The following is a 20,000-nucleotide window of genomic DNA, read 5'->3' as shown; positions in this document are numbered from 1 at the left end:
TTGATCATTCTCCAGTTCTTGACTTGTGCCTCAATTTTTTTTGTTTGTTAATTCCACCCGAAACCCCCCATCTCACACTATACTAGAAACTTTTCCCTTTAAAGTACCAGCATTCAGAAAAAAAACAAACTAATGGAAATTAACAGGAAATTACATTTTGTAGCATACATGGACCATTTACAGTACCGCCTGGAAGTATTGACCCCTAGGGACGAGGCAATACCTCGTCTTTGCCGCACGTAGTGGACGCGCGGCACCGAGGTATGCACAACCTCGTTCCCAGGGTCTTCTCGGCTTTCAATATGGCGGCGGGTCTTGAGAAGACCCTGGCACACAGCAGATCACATGATCAAGATTTGTCCATCGAGGATGGACAAATGTCTGGACAAATATGCAAATTTTTTCAAAATGGCGGCAAGGAATAAGGTGAGAGAAATCTGGGTACGACAACTGCCAACAAAACAAAATGGAGTACGAAGGGGGAACCCAAGGTTGTAAAATTTGATGTAAGAAACCAAAAATACGGATGGATGAATGCACGAGCAACGAGAATGCGGTAGATGAGAGAGAAATCTTGCTTTTCTTTTCATTTCATGTTATTTTAAACCAATGCAATTTTATAGACAGCTATTATTTCTCGGGGCTGTGATTTTTAAACAGTTTGGAAACAGCCATTGCATACAATTTCACCCGTAATATCACAGACATTTGATTACCGTAAAATTCAGTGAGCTAAGGTTTAATGAAAGCCCTGGCTCTAGCTATTTAGTCACGGAGGTGTGTTCGCTGTCTTCCGTAATGTATAGTTTATATTGCAATCAATTAAACCTAATTATCATTTAGAATTTTTCATACACTTGAATGATTGTCTTTTTCTTATCGGTGTATATGAGCCTTCTGACCACGACTTTCCCCAGTATACATTGACCCAAAGCTATTTTCCTAAAAGGAAGTATTATTATACCACATATCTGTGGTACTTCATTTTCACAGTGAAACCATTAGATTGTTGTATTGTGGTTTTATCTCTCATCTCATCGATTGACTGCTAGTATTGTCATGTCAGTGTGAAATCAGTATTTTAATTGTCTTCTGATTGCCAACAGGGAACCACAGCACGTTTAGTGCCCACATTCTTACAACTTGTTATTGTAAAATTAATATATTTTGTGGTAAAGTTGACATAATCAAGCCAATGTACATTGTTGAACATGCTATTCCATAGGATTAGCAATCTGCTTCTTGCACTTTTCAAGCTATGAAAAGAACTTTTCCATGTCTTGTCCTACCAGTGAAGACAATGTGATGTCTTGGAATGATGCTCATGAAATCTGTTGAACCTAATTAAAAAAGGGCACAATTTGTGCAAGTCCTAAACATAAGCATCTCATGATCTTTAGCAGTTCTTGTCGAATGAGCCCACGGTTAGGGGTGGATCTTTGCTGTTTTATCAAACTGTCTTTTAATCTACTGTTTTGGAGGCAGTGACAATGGCATGGTTTGTTTTATTTGCCTCCATTCCTTAAACTACATTTTTGTTTCGTTTCATTTACTCAGAAACGAATTGTATCTATTTAGACTTCAGGGTGAACTATTTACACTTCAGGGTGAACTATTTACACAATGAAGTAGAGTGGCCGTTCAAAACAGAGTTTGTAATTGAACATCTAAACATCTATGAGATGTAAAAACAAACTTGTGAACCTGAAGTATAGCAAATCATAATGCTGACAAGCATGAAAGTGAACGAAATGGGTCATAAATTTGAAGTTTTCACTATCTGAATGATTTTCGGTTATATTAAAGGGATATATTGTTGAAAAATCCAAAGCTATCTCTCTTCATGGTAATAAGTAATGTAAACAATCTTCCCACTGGTGAGTTGTAGAACCGGTAGTAAATTGGGTTTCCAGGAACCAGTTATTATTTTAAAGATAGTACTGGTAACTTCCTAGGTTCACATGTACCACAAGTAATGGAAGATTCACAGAAAATGGAATTTGAAATTTTATGTTGTGGCATTTGAAGGAAAATTAGGTATTTGTAGACAAGTATCATTATGTTCTTCTCTTTAATGGTTAATATTCCTTGACAGGCTTCTAACCGTTCAGATAGTTTGTGTCCACATTTTTGTCCTTCTTTGTTGAGAGTTTCAATAGACAAAGCGAAATATATATGACCGACCAAATCAGACCCACACTACAGTATTTTATCTTTTCTCCTGCCCTTACCATTCCAGAAAAAAAACACTATTTATTTATGTGAAATAGTTTCTTGTTGCTGGTGAAGTTGCAAATTTCCTGTGCTTTGTCACCTTCAATTTTATTTCCCAATCCCCCTGTCCAGTCCGCAATCTTCCCCCACATCACTCGAAGTACCACATCTTCAGACAGTAATTAAAATGCCACAACTTGAGCAATGCTAGAGAATATTTTCAAAGCATGTTTTGAAAACGAATAATTCAACTTAAATTATTGGAGTACAAGAAAACTCACAGGAGTGTGATGCTAAAAAAGTAATGTGTACAAAATTAAAGAATACTGTTTAATATACATATTTATATCTTTAAATCAGAAGAAGCAAAAATTGAAGTCGTTAGCAAATTGACAGGTCAATAAGACTATAAGGATAAGCCTTAAAATTATTTTCAAGAATAATAATTATTGCTAAGACTTCACAATCTTAAATAACTCTCTTGGAAAATTACAAGATGATATGCACTTTGTTTGGGATGAGGAGATTAATATTTTTTATTAATGAAAGTAAAAGGCAACGATGAAAACCGACCGAGCTAGATCTCTCTGTGCACCACTAGCTGAAGAGTGTGGAAGGGATGGGAAAGAATATGGATTACTGCAGCTGCAGGTCTATTGAAATAAAACACAGGTCACATTCCACAGGTGAGTGTACATGTCACCGTGCTGCAGACAAATAAACAACACCAAAAGTGTCTGCTAGCGCTAATCACTCAACAAAAATGTTGTTTCAGGTCTCGGGGAAACTTTTGGCTTAGTTGTTGATTATTGGAGCAGCGACCTCTAGTCTTGACCTGTATTTAACAGACCCGCCTTCGTTGCAGCTGTCACACGAGTCAACAGAACCACATACAACTGCTAAATCAACCACATCAATAATCTATGAACCCTGTTGCACAATTTTATAATTTGTAACAATCTGACATGGTGCAAACACTGAACAACAGTAACAATACTCACGTCAAGGAATTACAATTGTGAGACGCCAAAATGAACCAAAGCGTAAAGGTAGGTACGAAATGAAATCACTTAATTACCGTTGCGTCTTTCAAACACCATTATATCCTTCTATATTATAGAGCAATCGCTATGCCAGAGGTCGTGAAAAGCCAACGTAGTTTTAATTGGAATCGAGGCCTGATGTAGATCATCGTACAACGTGAAAAAACGGTGAATTATTTTTGACTGTTATGCTTGTTAATTTGCAGCTGCTTCTTACGGAACAGCTACAATTTTGAAAATGATTTAAACATGAATTCTGTTCTTCTTCTGGCTCTCCTCACTAGCCGCCATCTTTCTTTCAACACTAAACCAATCAGAGTTCATGTGAGAAAAGCACCAATCAGCGATCTTTTTAGTTCACTATGTGCCAGGGTCTTCTCAAGACCCGCCGCCATATTGAAAGCCGAGAAGACCCTGGGAACGAGGTTGAGGTATGCAAATTAATTTTTTTTTTACCGAGTTAGCCGCGGGAAAGAACAATGATCTGTTGCTCTTATAAAATAAGCGGAAGACTGTCAAATTTTATATCTCATGGTGTGAAGAATCGATTCTTAATGCAAGAAATTGTAATCAAAATGAAAAAGTGTGTCATTTACGTAAGGACTCAAATTTTATAATCTTTACATAATGTAAAACTGAAGACTTCTTTAAAGATACAGTGTAAGCGACAGCTTGATTATCCAGCCAACGCAACACTCGTTCTCCAGGTTGTAATACTGTATGTGTGCGTGAGAAATTATTTGTTTGGTTTTGAAAAAGGTTCAATTGTATCTCTTTTCGTCTAAGGCTGACTTTATTTTATTTGGAGACCTGAAATTCAAACTTGTGCGATTGTCTTCGTTTTATCACCGCCACTTTGGTTAAAAGCAGGTATTCCTTCCACATACATTGTATTATTGTTAAACTTGTCAAATTTCAATTTTAATCGCAACATTCTTCCGAAGCATCGGAGCCTTTGTCGGTACTATTTTGAGACCAAACGTACCGACGAATAATTTAAGAATGGTTTCTTTTTTCATCGCTTTTCATCAGCAATAAATTGTTATATCATAGCAATTGCAGCAAAATACATTTTCGCGTTGTTTGATTCAGTCGTGCAATAGTCTACTTGACTTCCATAAATATTTTTTAATTGCAGCATGTTGATTACGCATGGAAAACAAATTTAAGAATAGACTGTAGTTAGTAGAGAAAAGAAATCTCTTACTTATCTCAACGCTCATCCTTTGCATACAAATTTTAACAAATGCAAAACCAGCAAGCGAAACAAACTTTAGAATGTTCGAACCATCTTTGCTCCAGTGCTCACATTGCGCTTTCACGTGCAACTCTTTTCGCAGCGGGCGTCCACTCGTGATAAATTTGCATAACCACGCCGGTATGCACCAATGATTACCCAGAGCACGAAAACAATCTTTTCAGTTTAGATCAAATAATTTTCGACTATTTCAGGGGTTTGATATCCTGGGTTCTTTCCTTGGAGTGTTTTTCTTTTTTGTGATTTGTTACACTAAACAACCTTAGAAAGTAATACTGCTGTAGGAAACCACAAGAAGTCGTAACTTCGTCACGCAAGGTTTTCGAGCCGTTCACCCTGAACATGTAAGCTTTCAGTTTGTAAATATTGTCAAAACCCTCTCCTGTTTGCAGGATATCGAAATAATAAATGAATAAATGTATGTTCCGTGCGCTGAGCTGCAAAAAACAAGCGGACATATTCTCCCATAACCTTAAATGTATAAAATGACGGCGAAGTCCACGCAAGTGGGACAAGCGTCGAACCTTCGAATGAATAGTCCACCATAAGTCTTCGAAATAATCACTGCAATCAAAATACAAATACATGTCGCAAAGAAGGTTTCAAATGTGGTCGGAATCTAGCTACAGTACGGATATTCTTTTCGCATGGAAAAGGAAACCAAGGTGCATGATTAGCGGCTATAACCCTCTTTGCTGTTCGCAGTTTTCAGCCGAAACTTGTCCAGTTTCTGTTGTTCGGTAGGATTTCAACATTACAATCTACAATTATAGCTTATCGAAACACAAAGTCAACGGAAACCCAACTCTACCGCGGAATTTTAATTACCGAGGGTTTACCTCGGTTGACTTTCCCGCGGCAACTTTGGAGCCTAGCCGTAAATTTCCCTCGGCAAAAAAGCGGCCTACCGCGGGAATACCGAGGGAAAGTCGCGACAGGGTGACGCGGTAAAGGGGTCAATACTTCTAGGCGGTACTGTACACTAAATATCCTGTCATATGGTGGCGGCTCTCTTGCTGGCATTATCTGTTGAAGACATTTTTAATCCTCTCTAACATACTACTGAAATAATGTGCTCTTAAACAGTGTGTGAATGCCTGTACCCAAGAAAGACCCTTACGCAGAGAAATACAATGTACACTCAGACACGTCAAACACATTGTTGATACAGTCAACTCTCTCTTAACGGACACCTCTATAAGACGGACATCTGGTGGTGGTCCCAGCCGTTTCTTAGTCATTTTACTATAACCAAACTCTCTATAAGATGGACACCTCCTTAAGACGGACAACGGACACCTGTGAGGTGCTGAATGTGACCGCAAATTACGATTTAGGGAAGAAAAATTCTTGTACGTGACTCTTTTTAACACCAGACGTTTAATTGACAGCTCTTATCTTGTCACCGGAATACACATACAGTACAAGTTAAAATTAAATCAGTCATTGTCCCTTTAAAAAAATAACTTGGAGGTGACAACCAAATTGTATCGTAATCTAAAACAGGTAGGTTTCATTCAAGTAAATAACTTAAAACAAACTTCAAACAGACACGTATTCACTGTGCACTGGTTCAGCATTATTATCTCAAAATTCCTGGGGTCATGTTACGTCAACTCTCTATAAGCCAGACACCTCTCTAAGACGGACAGCTGAGGCTGGTCCCGATGGTGTCCGTCTTAGAGAGAGTTGACTGTATATCCTTGTTCTCTTCGTGTACTGTATATCAACTTAGGATCATGTGTATTTTGTGCACCCTTCGACCGATATATTGGTTGACATATCAACCGATACTCGGCCGATATAACGACCGAAATAATTATGTCAATCGACATATCAGCTGACACTCGCCGATACGTTGACCATTCACTGTCGGCGGAATATCGGTCGACTGTCTTACAATATAATTCAAAAGCTTTAATAGACTGTCAGTGTCAGATATATAAGTTATAAGCATTTCATCCTTTCAACCTCAAAAATTTCTGACAGCTTTATGTTCGGATCATGTGCCGCAAATTCAATCGTTGTGAAGCAAGACACCCAAGTGATATACTGCCAAATACACAAAAGATGGCCTCCTCCCATCTGGCCTGGTAGCTCAGTCGGTAGAGCAATGGCGATCTAATCCGGAGGTCACGGGTTCGATGGTACATGCTGATTCTCACCCAAATGGATGCTTTAAAACAACTTCTACAAGACATTGCCAAACAATATCCTCTTTTAAATAAGAATTTCAAAAGCTGAATCATTTCTGATGGCCGCGTTTAGCTATCTTATTTGGATTTTTCCATTGTTTTTAAGCCTAAAACCAACAAAAAAATCCAGCAGGCTAATGTGACAGCAGAACACGTATGTTGCAAATGGATACACCCTTTCTATAATGCAGATCAAGACATACACCTAATTGCAATAATGTTGTCTTAGAAAATTGAAAAAAGGAAAAAGCCAACTGAATAGGAATTAATTAGGCTAAATTAATAAGGAATGGGACAGAAAACGTGAACAATTCTGGAAACGATGCTTAAAGGCTACCACGACTGCCCGCCTTCGCCGTCAGTGTCGGTGAAAATTTTATTATTAAGGAGAAAAGGTGAGATCCAACTCTAAAGGTAACTGACGATGGCAGCGACCGACTAGGACATTTGCAATGTGAACTGGTGTCTGTGCTTGCATGTTTCCCAGTTTTTAGTGTGAATTTATTGAATTTAAATCACTTCAACAATAAAGATTCTAATTTAAATTCAATTGAAACTGGATGCCAAACAAAATCGAAGTAATCGTGTCAATTGAGTTTGATTGGTTCGATTGAGTTTGGTAATTGAATGCACCAGTTCGATTAACCGAACTCACCAAAAAGTTCCAATTCGATTATGTTCGATTACTGAACCAATCAAACAACAATCCGACCAATTGCGTTCTATTGAGTTCGATTGATTTTAAATCAATTCAACAATAAAGATTTTAGTTCATTCCGGGTTAATTTAAAGATTTTTGTTGTCAAACTGCTTCAAATACATACTAGAGGGAAATCTTTCCGATTCAATTGAAACTAGATGTGTTTTGTCTTTCTGCCAATCAAAATCGAAGTAATCGCGGCGATTGAGTTCCATTGGTTCGAATGAGTTCAGTATTCGAACGCCAAGTTCAATTAATCACACTCACCGAAAAGTTCCAGCTCGATTAAATACATCAATGACATACACATATACACGCATACATAGATACATTTATTGAAGCTCCCCCATAGGGGTTTTTCAGCCACAATGTAAAAAATAATCAAGAATAAAAATCAACATGGACAATCTGGTCAATTGGGCCCAATTGAGTTCAATTGATCTTTGGTTCGGTTTTGTGCGATTGACTACAATGGATTTATATAAAATAGCCTCTGAGAAGCGGGGGGTAGATCAGGGATATCTGCGTTGCTCGGCAGAAGTTTCTAATCTCGGTTACGTCTGCGATGCAAGCTACAGTCACCAAAATGCAAGTAGCAGTGAAGTATCGGCGGAATGTTGGTAGCCTATCGGTCGAGTATCAGCTGATAATTATGTCAACCGATATATCAGTCAAGGGGTGCACAAAATACACATGATCCTCAACTTATCCCATGGGGCCCTTGGATGATTATTTTACACAAGCAACTTAAATTGGTTTAACTGAACATTAATTTGTTTTCTTTTTAGATGATAGTGTCTTGTGGTTTGAATGTTGGGAAATTACTCAGGGTGCTGCACGAGGGGCTTCTGAAAGAAGATACACATGTCGCCCCTCTTATGAGTCTGGTTGGAAATGAGGTACTCATAATGTGTACTGTTTTTTTCACTTCAGTGACTGTTAGTCTATCAGAGAAACTGCAAGTGTCAGAAGCAAGAGTTAAAAATTGACTTACAGTGCAACAAGCCTTACCATGGCCACCTAACGAACTTTCAAAAGTTGACAATTACATGTACGTGTAATACATCAACTCAACAACCCATGCAACGGTTGCTAAGAGGGGTGACAATCGACTGTTAATCAAATTTGCACACTCTGATTGGCGTATAAGTTTGAAAAATCTTTGTTACATGTAGGTGGCCATGGTAAGGCGTGTCGCACTGTAATATACAAAAGTCAAAGTTGTACTGCGTTGAGCCACAGAAAGCGTGCGGAAAATTATTTCCCTCATTTATGTTTAGGTGTCCTGGTTACAAAAAGTTAACATGGCTTGAGCCTGCATTCCATTAAAAAACCATTGCCTGGTCAGCGGTCAACTTTAAAAACAAAAACAGCTGACCTGAATGATCTCTATTAGACTTGATCCTGTGATATGGTCATGTCATACTGGTCAGTGAATACAGTACCGCCTGGAAGTATTGACCCCTAGGGACGAGGCAATACCTCATCTTTGCCGCAGGTAGTGGACGCGCGGCACCTAGGTATGCAAATTTTTTTCCCTCGGTAAAACCGAGGTGCACTTTGCCGCGGGAGAAAAGACGAGGATTGCCGCGGGAAAGAACAATGATCTGTTGCTCTTATAAAATAAGCGGAAGACTGTCAAATTTTATAGCTCATGGTGTGAAGAATCGATTCTTAATGCAAGAAATTGTAATCAAAATGAAAAAGTGTGTCATTTACGTAAGGACTCTAATTTTATAATCTTTACATAATGTAAAACTGAAGACTTCTTTAAAGATACAGTGTAAGCGACAGCTTGATTATCCAGCCAACGCAACACTCGTTGTTCTCCAGGTTGTAATACTGTATGTGTGCGTGAGAAATTATTTGTTTGGTTTTGAAAAAGGTTCAAATGTGTCTCTTTTCGTCTAAGCCTGACTTTATTTTATTTGGAGACCTGAAATTCAAACTTGTGCGATTGTCTTCGTTTTATCATCGCCATTTTGGTTAAAAGCAGGTATCCCTTCCACATACATTGTATTACCAAACGTACCGACGAATAATTTAAGAATGGTTTCTTTTTTCATCGCTTTTCATCAGCAATATATTGTTAAATCATAGCAATTGCAGCAAAATACATTTTCGCGTTGTTTTATCAGTCGTGCAATAGTCTACTTGAATTCCATAAATATTTTTTAATTGCAGCATGTTGATTACGCATGGAAAACAAATTTAAGAATAGACTGTAGTTAGTGGAGAAAAGAAGTCTCTTACTTATCTGAACGCTCATCGTTTGCATACGAATTTTAACAAATGCAAAACCAGTAAGCAAAACAAACTTTAGAATGTTCGAACCATTTTTTCTCCAGTGCTCACGTTGCGCTTTCACGTGCAACTCTTTACGCAGCGGGCGTTCACGTGTGATAAAATTTAGGGAGCTTACGAAACGAGGACGACGACGGCTACGAGGACTTCATTTAAAAATACAAATCCGCGTTATTCATATCACTACGAAACTATTTCATGTCGTTTCGCGTTAAAAATGTGTAGTAACTGTCGAGGAATTAAACTGGTATGACTCGGTTGGAAGCGTAGAGAGAGAACTGAAAATTCATCGTCATGTGCTAACGTCCTTGAATTTGGTCATTTCACGTCATCATTTAGGAGATGACGGCAAAGAAATGTACCAAAATGTAAAACGCACGTGCAGAGCGTGCAGAGCCATTGTTTTTGCTCACTAAACCTATTGTTTTGTAGCGTCGTCGTTGCCGTTGGTGTCGTCGTTTCGTAAGCTCCCTAAATTTGCATAACCACACCGATATGCACCAATGATTACCCAGAGCACGAAAACAATCTTTTCAGTTTAGATCAAATAATTTTCGACTATTTCAGGCGTTTGATATCGTGGGTTCTTTCCTTGGAGTGTTCTTCTTTTTTGTGATTTGTTACACTAAACAACCTTAGAAAGTACATGTAATACTGCAGTAGGAAACCACAAGAAGTCGTAACTTCGTCACGCAAGGTTTTCGAGCCGTTCACCCTGAACATGTAAGCTTTCAGTTTGTAAATATTGACAAAACCCTCTCCTGTTTGCAGGATATCGAAATGATAAATGAATAAATGTATGTTCCGTGGGACAAGCGTCGAACCTTCGAATGAATAGTCCACCATAAGTCTTCGAAATAAACACTGCAATCAAAATATAAATGCATGTCGCAAAGAAGGTTTCAAATGTGGTCGGAATCTAGCTACAGTACGGATATTCTTTTCGCATGTAAAAGGATTTCAAAGGAAACCAAGGTCCATGATTAGCGGCTATAACCCTCTTTGCTGTTCGCAATTTTCAGCCGAAACTTGTTCAGTTTCTGTTGTTCGGTGAGATCTCAACATTACAATCTACAATAGCTTATCGAAACACAAAGTCAGCGGAACCCAACTCTACCGCGGAATTTTAATTACCAAGGGTTTACCTCGGTTGACTTTCCTGCGGCAACTTTGGAGCCTAGCCGTAAATTTCCCTCGGCAGAAAAGCGGCCTACCGCGGGAATACCGAGGGAAAGTCGCGACAGGGTGACGCGGTAAAGGGGTCAATGCTTCCAGACGGTACTGTACCTTGTTTTGACAGATGTCATTTGACCATACCAAAGATGTGCACTGTAAACTAGCTGGAGTATGGACGCGATATGGTCATGTGATAAAGGTCATATTGGCATACATACATGGAGGAGTGGACAGTTGTACGTGTACGGTGACCAGAACTAAATTTTCTCACACAGATGGGTTACCATAATTATTTTCTTCCCCATGGTGCTACACACTCGTGCTTTCAGCGCCTGCAGCTCCGCTATTATTTATTATTTAATTAGAACTTCATATCCATTCTTGCTTGTCATACTTATCTTAACCCTTTCACCTGTAAACCGGCATACGTAGTATTTTGCTCTGTCTAACGCCAGATGATTTTCCTCGTCCAGGGGAAACCCTCAGGAGTCAATAGTCGATAGCCTGCAAGCAGGCTCTTTCTCTGCTCACAGGCTAGTTTATCCATTATCCTTGTCACACTGGTCAACTTATACAGTCCTACATTGCCTTTTTTGTGTGGCATTTCATAATTGGCATGAAAATAATCATCTTGAAAAAAATAATAAAAGTCAAATGGATTGCCTTTTTCAGGGTTCAAATGGAATCAGTCTTTCCAATCGAGATAACATAACAGCATTTATGCTTGATCTAAGCAGACACTGTTGCTTTCACTCAGAAACCTACTCTCTTTCTGTCAGCTTGCTGGATCGTTTGCTTTCAGTTGTAAAGGTAAGGGCACAACAAGCATTATTTTGAGTTGTAGTAACTGGCAAGTCTGGGTAACACCTTCCAAATGCAGAGTTAAGAACCAGCAAACTCAACCGACGCCGAGTCTGGGAATTGAACCTGGGCCACATTGGTGGGAGGCGAGTGCTCTCATCCCTGCACCCCACAATGTTAATGTAAACCCATTTGAAGCTGGTGCAGTCTCAGAGAGGTGGTGGCCAGTCAGGTACGGTTTCAATCAGTCAGTGGATCCAGAGGTAACTTTAAACCACTAACTGAGTCTGTTTTGCAATGTCCCTAAGTTACATGTAACTACTTGCGTGGAAATACTCAGAGGTCAAAGATCTACTGTACTCCTTGTCTTTTCTGCTTTCTTTACATAAATATCAGTCTAGTGAGCCTTAATTACATGTACATTTGTACTGTAACATAATTTATAAAAATCTTATTTCTCTTTTAAACTTGAAGGCCAATCCTAAATATCTCCCCTGTATGAGTATATGTTGTCTTTTCCTGGCTGTTAAGATGTCTGAGGAGGATGAGGTAAAGTTCCATTTATTTATTTATTTATATATTTATTTAATATCTATTTGGCAATGAGTTGTAACTTGTCCTTTCATATACTGTATTGCAATTTTCTGTTGTAAGACCTTAAATATTCTGAGCTGAGATTATACAGTACATCACTATGCATGACACTGGAGGAAAAGCTGTCACCTTACCTTAACTGAGTCTCATTCTTTCATGTCCCTGGAATGTTTCAGTCAGCATTGGTATTAACAAATTAAAATGTCTTGATTCATTTTGTTTCTGTTCATGTAAATTTTTTATTTCCCTGTCAGGATGTTCCAACAGCTGCGGATTTTGTTAAAGTCAGTGGCCTTCGGTTCACTTCTTCTGATTTGTTACGAATGGAGCGTGTCATACTTGATAAACTGAAATGGAATCTGAATGCCACTACACCTTTGTATTTTCTGGAAGTGGTGAGTATCAAACACAGCTGGAGAATAGTAAAACAACAGTTAAATTAATGCCTAAGTCACATATGGAGGTTGGGTGCCCAGGAACTTGGGAGGGAGGGAGGCTGGAACTGCTCACCCCAAAACCAAGTAGGTAGAACCTAAGAGCCTGCCCCGCCTGCTAAAACCCAGCCCCCATCTGGCACCCATCACACTGAAGTGCAAGAACAGTGGAGTGGAGATCCTACTGTGTACAGATAATGCGTAATGCTACAAAAAAAAGGGAGGAGGAGGGTTGGAATTCTAGCAAAGGAGGCTGCATGTATGTGGAATGCCCTGTACGCTGAACGGAGTAGAACTACAATCGTGTGCAGTGACATACCCATCGACCGCAATAGACTACCACTGAATCTGTGATCGCCAGAACGCCCTGCAATCACGCTCAAAACAGTAATGCAATTCCGGGGAACGCCAGAACGCTTATGGCCTGCCAGCAGACCATGCCGTACACCCCTAAATGCCATCGATACGCCACAGAAATGGAAATGTTCAATTTTCGTCCGGACTTCTCTATTCATCATTAGTTCAGAGGGAGTCATCTTGGTAGCTGGGTGTGGTGTGTCTCTGTAAGCTTGAAGCATGTCATAGGTTGCTTCGTGTATTTCTATCCCCTCCTGATTTGCAATGGTGGCTGTCTTGTTTCGAAGGGATTCCGGTGGAATGATTCTGTTTAGCCTTAGCAGGATTCCCTCAGACACATAGATTTCCGCTCTCAGGTCGTAGTATGGTGCCAAGTCTGGATCGTTTCTGGTCCACTTCCCTGTTGTGCTCTGTCGTCTTTAGTTGCCGACTGGATAGTTTCCATGACTACCACATGATCTCTTTCAATAGCTGCTCTGACGTGTCGCTCATGGTTGGTCTTCTCTACCTCTGGTAATGGGTATCTGGAGAGATAGTCAGTCATATTGGACTTTCCAGGTATGTGAATTGCGGTGAAGTCGAGGTTCTGCATCTTCATCACCATTCTCTCTATTCTGGGTGGCAGTTTGGCGTTGGGGTTGTTGAAAAGTGGGAGGAGCGGTTTGTGGTCAGTTGCTAGCTGAAAGTGTTGTGCTCCCATTAAATACATGTGCAGCCTTGTAGTTGTGAATTCTGCTGCTAATGCCTCTCATTCTATCTGTGAGTACCATGTTTCGGTATCTGTCAACGATCTGCTTACAAAGTGTACTGGTTGGTAGCCATGTTCTGTCTTTTGAAATAAGCCACCTCCAAGGCCAGTCGGACTTCCATCACAGATGACCATGGTGTCACGTCCCAGCTTGTAGGGGATGAGAACAGGTGCTGTAGTGATTGCTGTCTTTAAGTCTTGGAATGGCCTCTGTTGGGCCTCTGTCCATTCAAACTTGTGCTCTTTCTTTGTTAATCTTCTCAGAGGTTCGCAACGCCTCGAAAATTTGCTGATATATCTCGATAAATATGCCATCATTTGTAAAAAAGAGACAAGTTTCTCCTTGGACTTCGGTGGGCTGCATTCACGTACAGCCTTGACTTTGCTGGGACTGGGTTACAGTCCCTTGGCGGTGAAGAGATGTCCGTGGAAGTCAATCGTGGACTTGCCGAATTCACACTTCTCCTTGCGTAAGGTAAAGTTGTGGGTCTCAAGTCGCTGTAATAAAGCGGTTAGGTTAGCATTATGATCGTCCCAGTCGACTCCGTCAACCATAATGTCATCCCTGTTGTTGAGGACTCTTGGTATCCCAGAGATGATCTTGCTCATTTCTGTGTCAAATAGATCCTGGCTATTGACGCCTCCGAACGCAAGCCATTTGTAGCGATAGTTGCTCCATGGACTTGACAATGTCATGAGCTTTCTTGATTCCTCGTCTAGTGGGAACTGGTGGTATCCGTGGTTCATGTCCAGCTTACTAAAGACTTTGCAATCCTTGAACGTGGTGATGAAATCCTCTGTAATTGGTGCCTGTACTTGTCGTGTGCGCTGCATGGACTTGTTCAGCACTCGCAGATCGAGGCTAATGCGGATGTCATTGGGATTTTTTGGTTTTGGTTGGACGACTAGCGGCGAGCACCAAGTGATGGATTCGTGTTCTGGAACCTTTTCCATGATGTCTTTATCTACAAATTCTTCCATTCTCTTCTTTTAAGGGGGGGGGGTTTGTGGAATTGGCTGTGCATCATCCTTAAGCGGCAAATGGATGTTGATGTCTTCTCTGTGGCGTTTTGCTTTGCCAATGCCTGCAAATCTTCCTTTCTGCTGAAGCAAAATCCTATCCAGGTCTTCATTTCCGGTTTGTACTTTGTTGATGGTCCGAATTTCATCACGGTTTGGTTCCTTCAGTCTTCCCCTCGCATCAAATTTGATCATCCCCAAATCTTCCAGTGTTTGTCTTCCAAGTAAGGGGAGGGAGTCGATTTTCCCTTGAATGACGGCGATCTTCGCCCGTGTTTTCCGCGCTTGGTTTTCCAGGGTGACGTCGCATTCCCCCATGACTGGAAGATTTTCGGTGAGTGTTTTCAACTTGATCTGCGTGTCCTGTAATTCTATCTCAGGTGTTGTCCGTAGCAACTCATTGAACTGATGTTCGTCTATGATGTTTGTGTCTGCGCCTGTATCTGGTTCAACTTCCGTTTTGGTTCCGTTTATCCAAATCTTGCATTTGTTTTTCTTGGCGTTTGTTTGTGCTGTACGGTGGACATTCATGTGCTGTATAATTTGTGCAATGTCTTCGTCGAGCGAATCGCTTTCTGAACCGCTGTGTTCGTTCGTTGATCTCTTTTGTGTATCTTCTTGTTGTTGCACATGTCAAACTCGTCTATGGCAGTGTTGATTAACCATCGGCGGTCTTACGTGTCGTCACCCCTGCGGAGAATCTTCTTTCTTGTCGTCTCTGTACGGTCTTTGCTATCTGTACTCCGGCATATTTTGGTGTAGTGGTTTCGTTTACCGCATTTGAAGCATTTAGCGCCGTAAGCCTTGCAATGTCTCCTCGCATGTTTTGATCCACATTGATAGCACGTCACGCTCCTGTCACGCTTGTCCTTTGTGACTTGTTTGATTTTCTGAAATTCCGTCGCGTCATGGAGTTTCTTGTCTATCTCATGTGCTTGAGCAGTGGATTCCCCTTCTACAGCTGCTTCGTCTAAGATTTGGGATAGTGTCCAATTGTTGCGAATTGTTTTCACTCGCATGCGGTTGGTGTTCATCGTTTTGATGAGATGATCTCTTATTGCGTCATCTTCGTCGTTGAACTCACATTTCTTCGCGATTTCATGGAGTCTTGCATAATACTTTGCCATACTTTCGTCAGCTTCCTGAGAAAGGTTTCCGAACTGGAATCTGGCGTAATCTTTGTTTTCCTAGGTAGAAAGTTCCTGTCCAGCTTCCAAATGAATTGTGAGTAGACATCCTCACTCTCTTGTGGCGGTAAATCTGGAAGAGATTCTTCCAAGTCGGCGATTTGTGATCCTCCGTAGATCATCAATCCGTCTTTCTTTACTACTGGGTCGGTTAGTCCAAAGAACCTGAACTGTCGCTCGATGTTGTTTTTCCATTTCGTCCATCGCACAGCCGTGTCATTCACATCGTTTGAGATTTTGAACGGTCGGATATTTAGTTGTTGATTTACAACTGTGATGTTTTGTTGTAGTTGAACGTTCTGTGTAGCACTGCCGCCTGAAGCTGTCTCAGTCATTTTGTAGATACTCTTCTACTCTTTCTTTCGTGTTCCTGGTATCCTCGTCGCCAATGTAGTAACCGAAGGGTTCTTCATGTTAGAAAGACATGAGTGAAGACGCAGATGTAATAATCAACTTGCTATATTATAAGCCATGTGCTCTCTACTTTATTATCTCTCGTACGATTGCATAATCATGTACTATCATATTACTACACGCCCCTCCATGATCATGAATAACGTAGTCATTGAAGATGTGGCAGTTCATGAACATCTTGGTCTGACTTTATCTACAAATCTGTGTTGGCAAGGTCAATATCTGAAGATTCACCAAAAGGCATCAAAGAAATTAAATCTCCTTAACCCTTTGAAATAGGGCAGCAGTAAATCCAGAATCCGGAAGCCAGAAATATCCACAATTCTCGAGAACTACAACAACTTGCCCTTCGATAGTATCAACAGAGAGGTTTTGTGGAGCTTGTTGCAACACTACAGGATGCCTGACAAGGCGGTCACCATCATCAGAGCTCTCTATGAAGGTTTTTCCACACAGGTGGTACACAATGGACAGGGGACCAAACCATTGAATATTAGGACTGGGGTAAGACAAGGCTGCCTGCCATCTCCCCTGTTGTTTCTGGTCGCCCTGGATTGGGTGACGAGGACAGCCTTTGAGAGGAATTCAGTAGATCTTTACAACATCCTTAGAAGACCTTGTCTTTGCCTATAAGAGATAAGGCACGGGCCTTGGAGGTACAAGGTGCGAAGGTAGGCCTGAAGATCAATGCCACAAAGACAAATTTGCTGCGTATTCATTGGTACCAAACGTGGCGATGGTATGTTGGTTGCAGGGGGGAAGCAAGCAAGAAGGGAGGCACTGACGAGGACATCCAGGCACGAATTGGAAAGGCAAGACAGGCATTTGCCATGCTGATACCAATGTGGTGATCCACAGCACTAACAACTAAGACCAAGCTAAGAGGCTTTGGGTCAAATGTGAAGGCGGTGCTCTTGTATGGCTCTGAAACTTGGAGGCTGACTAAGGGATTGGAGCAGAAGTTGCAGGTGTTCATCAATAAGAGCCTGAGGAACATCTTGCGGATTTGGTGGCCTAGAAAAATCAGCAACAAAGAGATTTGGAGACAAACAGGGCAGCGAACGATAGAGCAAGAAATAAGACGAACAGCTTGGGGATGGATCAGTCACACGTTTAGAAGACCACATGGACATGTAGTCAAGAGGGCACTGGAGTGGAACCCACAGAGGAAGCGAAAGAGAGAGAGACCCCGGCACACCTGACGACGTACAAGAATGGCAGAGTTGGAGAGGAAACACCTCACATGGATTGAGGCAAAGGGCACTGTACAAAATAGGGTTAGGTTTTTCTGCCGTGTTTTTGCAGTTTGGACTTACAGTGGGCTTCTGAATGATGTAATTTCATGACACCCAAAATGCCCAAAAAGTACAACGAAACATTGCAATAACCATTTAAAACTGTTGAACAACATAAAAGGAATACAGCAAAAGGAAAGAGAAGCACAAATTTACAAGATTAAAACGGATTCAGCAGGTACAAGATACAGCTAGGTTAGCTGTTATGAATGTTTAGGCTACTTTGTGTATTGGTAAAACAATGACCTTTGGCCTGTGTTTTGTACCTGCTGAAACAATTACATTTGGGTAATCTAGTAAAAATGTATCCAAAAAATTGGCGCAACGTTTTTCAAGTTTATGGCAAATTGACTGGATTAAGGCCTTTTTTGCTCAGAATCATCATGTGTGTGATGTAACAATAATTTTATCAGTAAAGGAATTCCAATCCCCTAAATACCGTAAAATCATGTGACACAGCCCGTTTATAACATCTTATTTTGGAGGCTGGAGTAATAGCTAGAACATAATCAAAGGAAGAAGAGTCGTTAAAACACAACTACTGATTTGTTCAGTGGATAAGTTGTTGTAGTTGTCATTTGTGGAATGATTGTCTTTCACAGGTTTACATGTCCTCTCCTTTTGTCACGCTTAAGAATGATCTTTCCAATTTTTTTTATTCTCCACTCCGTAAATATTTATTTTACGTTGGAAACTGTATAACATCGGTTCATCATACTCGCCTAAAGCTTAATTTGAGTGCTTTAAATCATGAACTTTTCAAGATTAATTGTGCTGTTTCATTTGTGTGTAATTTTTTAAGGTTCCAATTGAAGATGCTAAACATTTCTCTTCATTGCCCTACTTTGCTGTTCTGCGCGAAATATTGTTTGCCACCGCTGCACACTTGTTGGGTGATAGCTTAGTTTTGGCATATGACAAGAGAAACACTGATTGGCTTTTAAAAGGTGGTCCTAATACTCATGATTTTCAACTTGAAATGTTTTATTTATTTATATTGAACACATAACAGAAGTTTACATTACACTTTAATACCAAGATACATATAAAAAGAAAAAGAAAACAAACACAACTTATCATCTGACATAAAAGCCAAAACAGGATGTAATAGCCAGCTAATATCGCATACTGACATGCACGGGAAGTGAGTGAACAATCAAAAAGGGCGAATAAAGTAAATTGAATCATGTAAATTTCTCAACCTTGTATTTAAAATTAATGTTTCTAACAAAATCAGACAAAATAATCAAGCTCTCTTTTAGCTTGTTTGAATAGAAGTAATACATCGTGTATAAAAAAGTATAGCAAGGCTTTTCTTGAACAAGCCAAACACGATTTCTTTACATAATTTCTGCATTAAAACTAGTATTATTTGTGGCATTAAACCACTTGACGAGTAAAAGACAAGGTGAAGTGGCAGTCAAGGAAAGTGTGGTCTATGGAGTCTGATTCCCCACAATACAAGCAGTCACTTTCACTTTTAATTCCATATCTTTTCAATTCCTTTTTGGTCACTACAATTCGGTGAACAAGTTTAAACTTAAATTCTCTTAGCTTAGTTTCCTTACATGTTTTAAATGACATCTTAAAAGATTCTCCCCATGAAGCACTATCAATTGGAAGTATTTTACTCCAACGCTGTAAGCCAGCTGGAGTTGACTGGTGTACTGTAGTTTAAAATTCAAAAGCCGATAAAAATCCCAAGATTTTAATTCCTCTAAGTTTAACTCTATGTTCTCATCTCAAGATGAGGCCCCTTGGAAAACCCTCCACTGCCGTATTATCCATCCCTTCCACTTTTTTAGACTTAAAGCTTGGTAGTACTCAAGCAAATTCGATTTACAGTTATACTTGGAAAGAAATTCCTGAAAAGTAAGGTAGCGACCTGATTCATGAAACAGATTTTTAACTGAAACAACACCTTTAGAAAACCACTCCTTAAGAAAAATAGGTTTACCATCATCTATTAGAATATCCTCATTCCTGGTTGTTAAACAGGAGATTTTCTTTACTATAATTATAATAATTATAAAGAGATTTAAGTTCAGAGAAGAAAGAAAGTGTTCCCATAAAATTTTGGTAGGCCTGCTACTAAGTATTTTGTATAGTAGTTGCACCTTAACAGAAAGCGAAGACTACCACATTTTCGAAAGAAATGTTCAGAAACAGTTTTCCGGTTGCTTTTAGTATTTTGTAACAGCCTTGGTATCCATGCTAACCTTAATGACTTCAACATTGCATCAACATCTATCATTCGCAA

The 20,000-nt window shown here is 40.0% G+C and overlaps 1 protein-coding gene across 4 annotated transcripts in view; it reads left to right on the top strand.

Annotated features, from left to right (window-relative positions):
* LOC138000806 (cyclin-I-like) overlaps positions 1 to 20,000 on the top strand; it is a 55,627-nt gene that overhangs the window by 15,085 nt on the left and 20,542 nt on the right. For all 4 annotated transcript variants that reach the window (XM_068847453.1, XM_068847455.1, XM_068847454.1 and 1 more), the window contains 4 exons: positions 8,199 to 8,309; positions 11,563 to 11,700; positions 12,166 to 12,240; positions 12,540 to 12,680. In XM_068847453.1, coding sequence (XP_068703554.1) covers positions 8,199 to 8,309; positions 11,563 to 11,700; positions 12,166 to 12,240; positions 12,540 to 12,680 — 465 coding nt within the window. The remainder of the gene's footprint in view (positions 1 to 8,198; positions 8,310 to 11,562; positions 11,701 to 12,165; positions 12,241 to 12,539; positions 12,681 to 20,000) is intronic.

Source organism: Montipora foliosa, chromosome 4, assembly GCF_036669935.1.
Source record: "Montipora foliosa isolate CH-2021 chromosome 4, ASM3666993v2, whole genome shotgun sequence".
NCBI lineage: Eukaryota > Metazoa > Cnidaria > Anthozoa > Scleractinia > Acroporidae > Montipora > Montipora foliosa.
The sequence above is the reverse complement of the archived record's forward strand: the minus strand, read 5'-3'. Positions and strand labels throughout refer to the sequence as shown.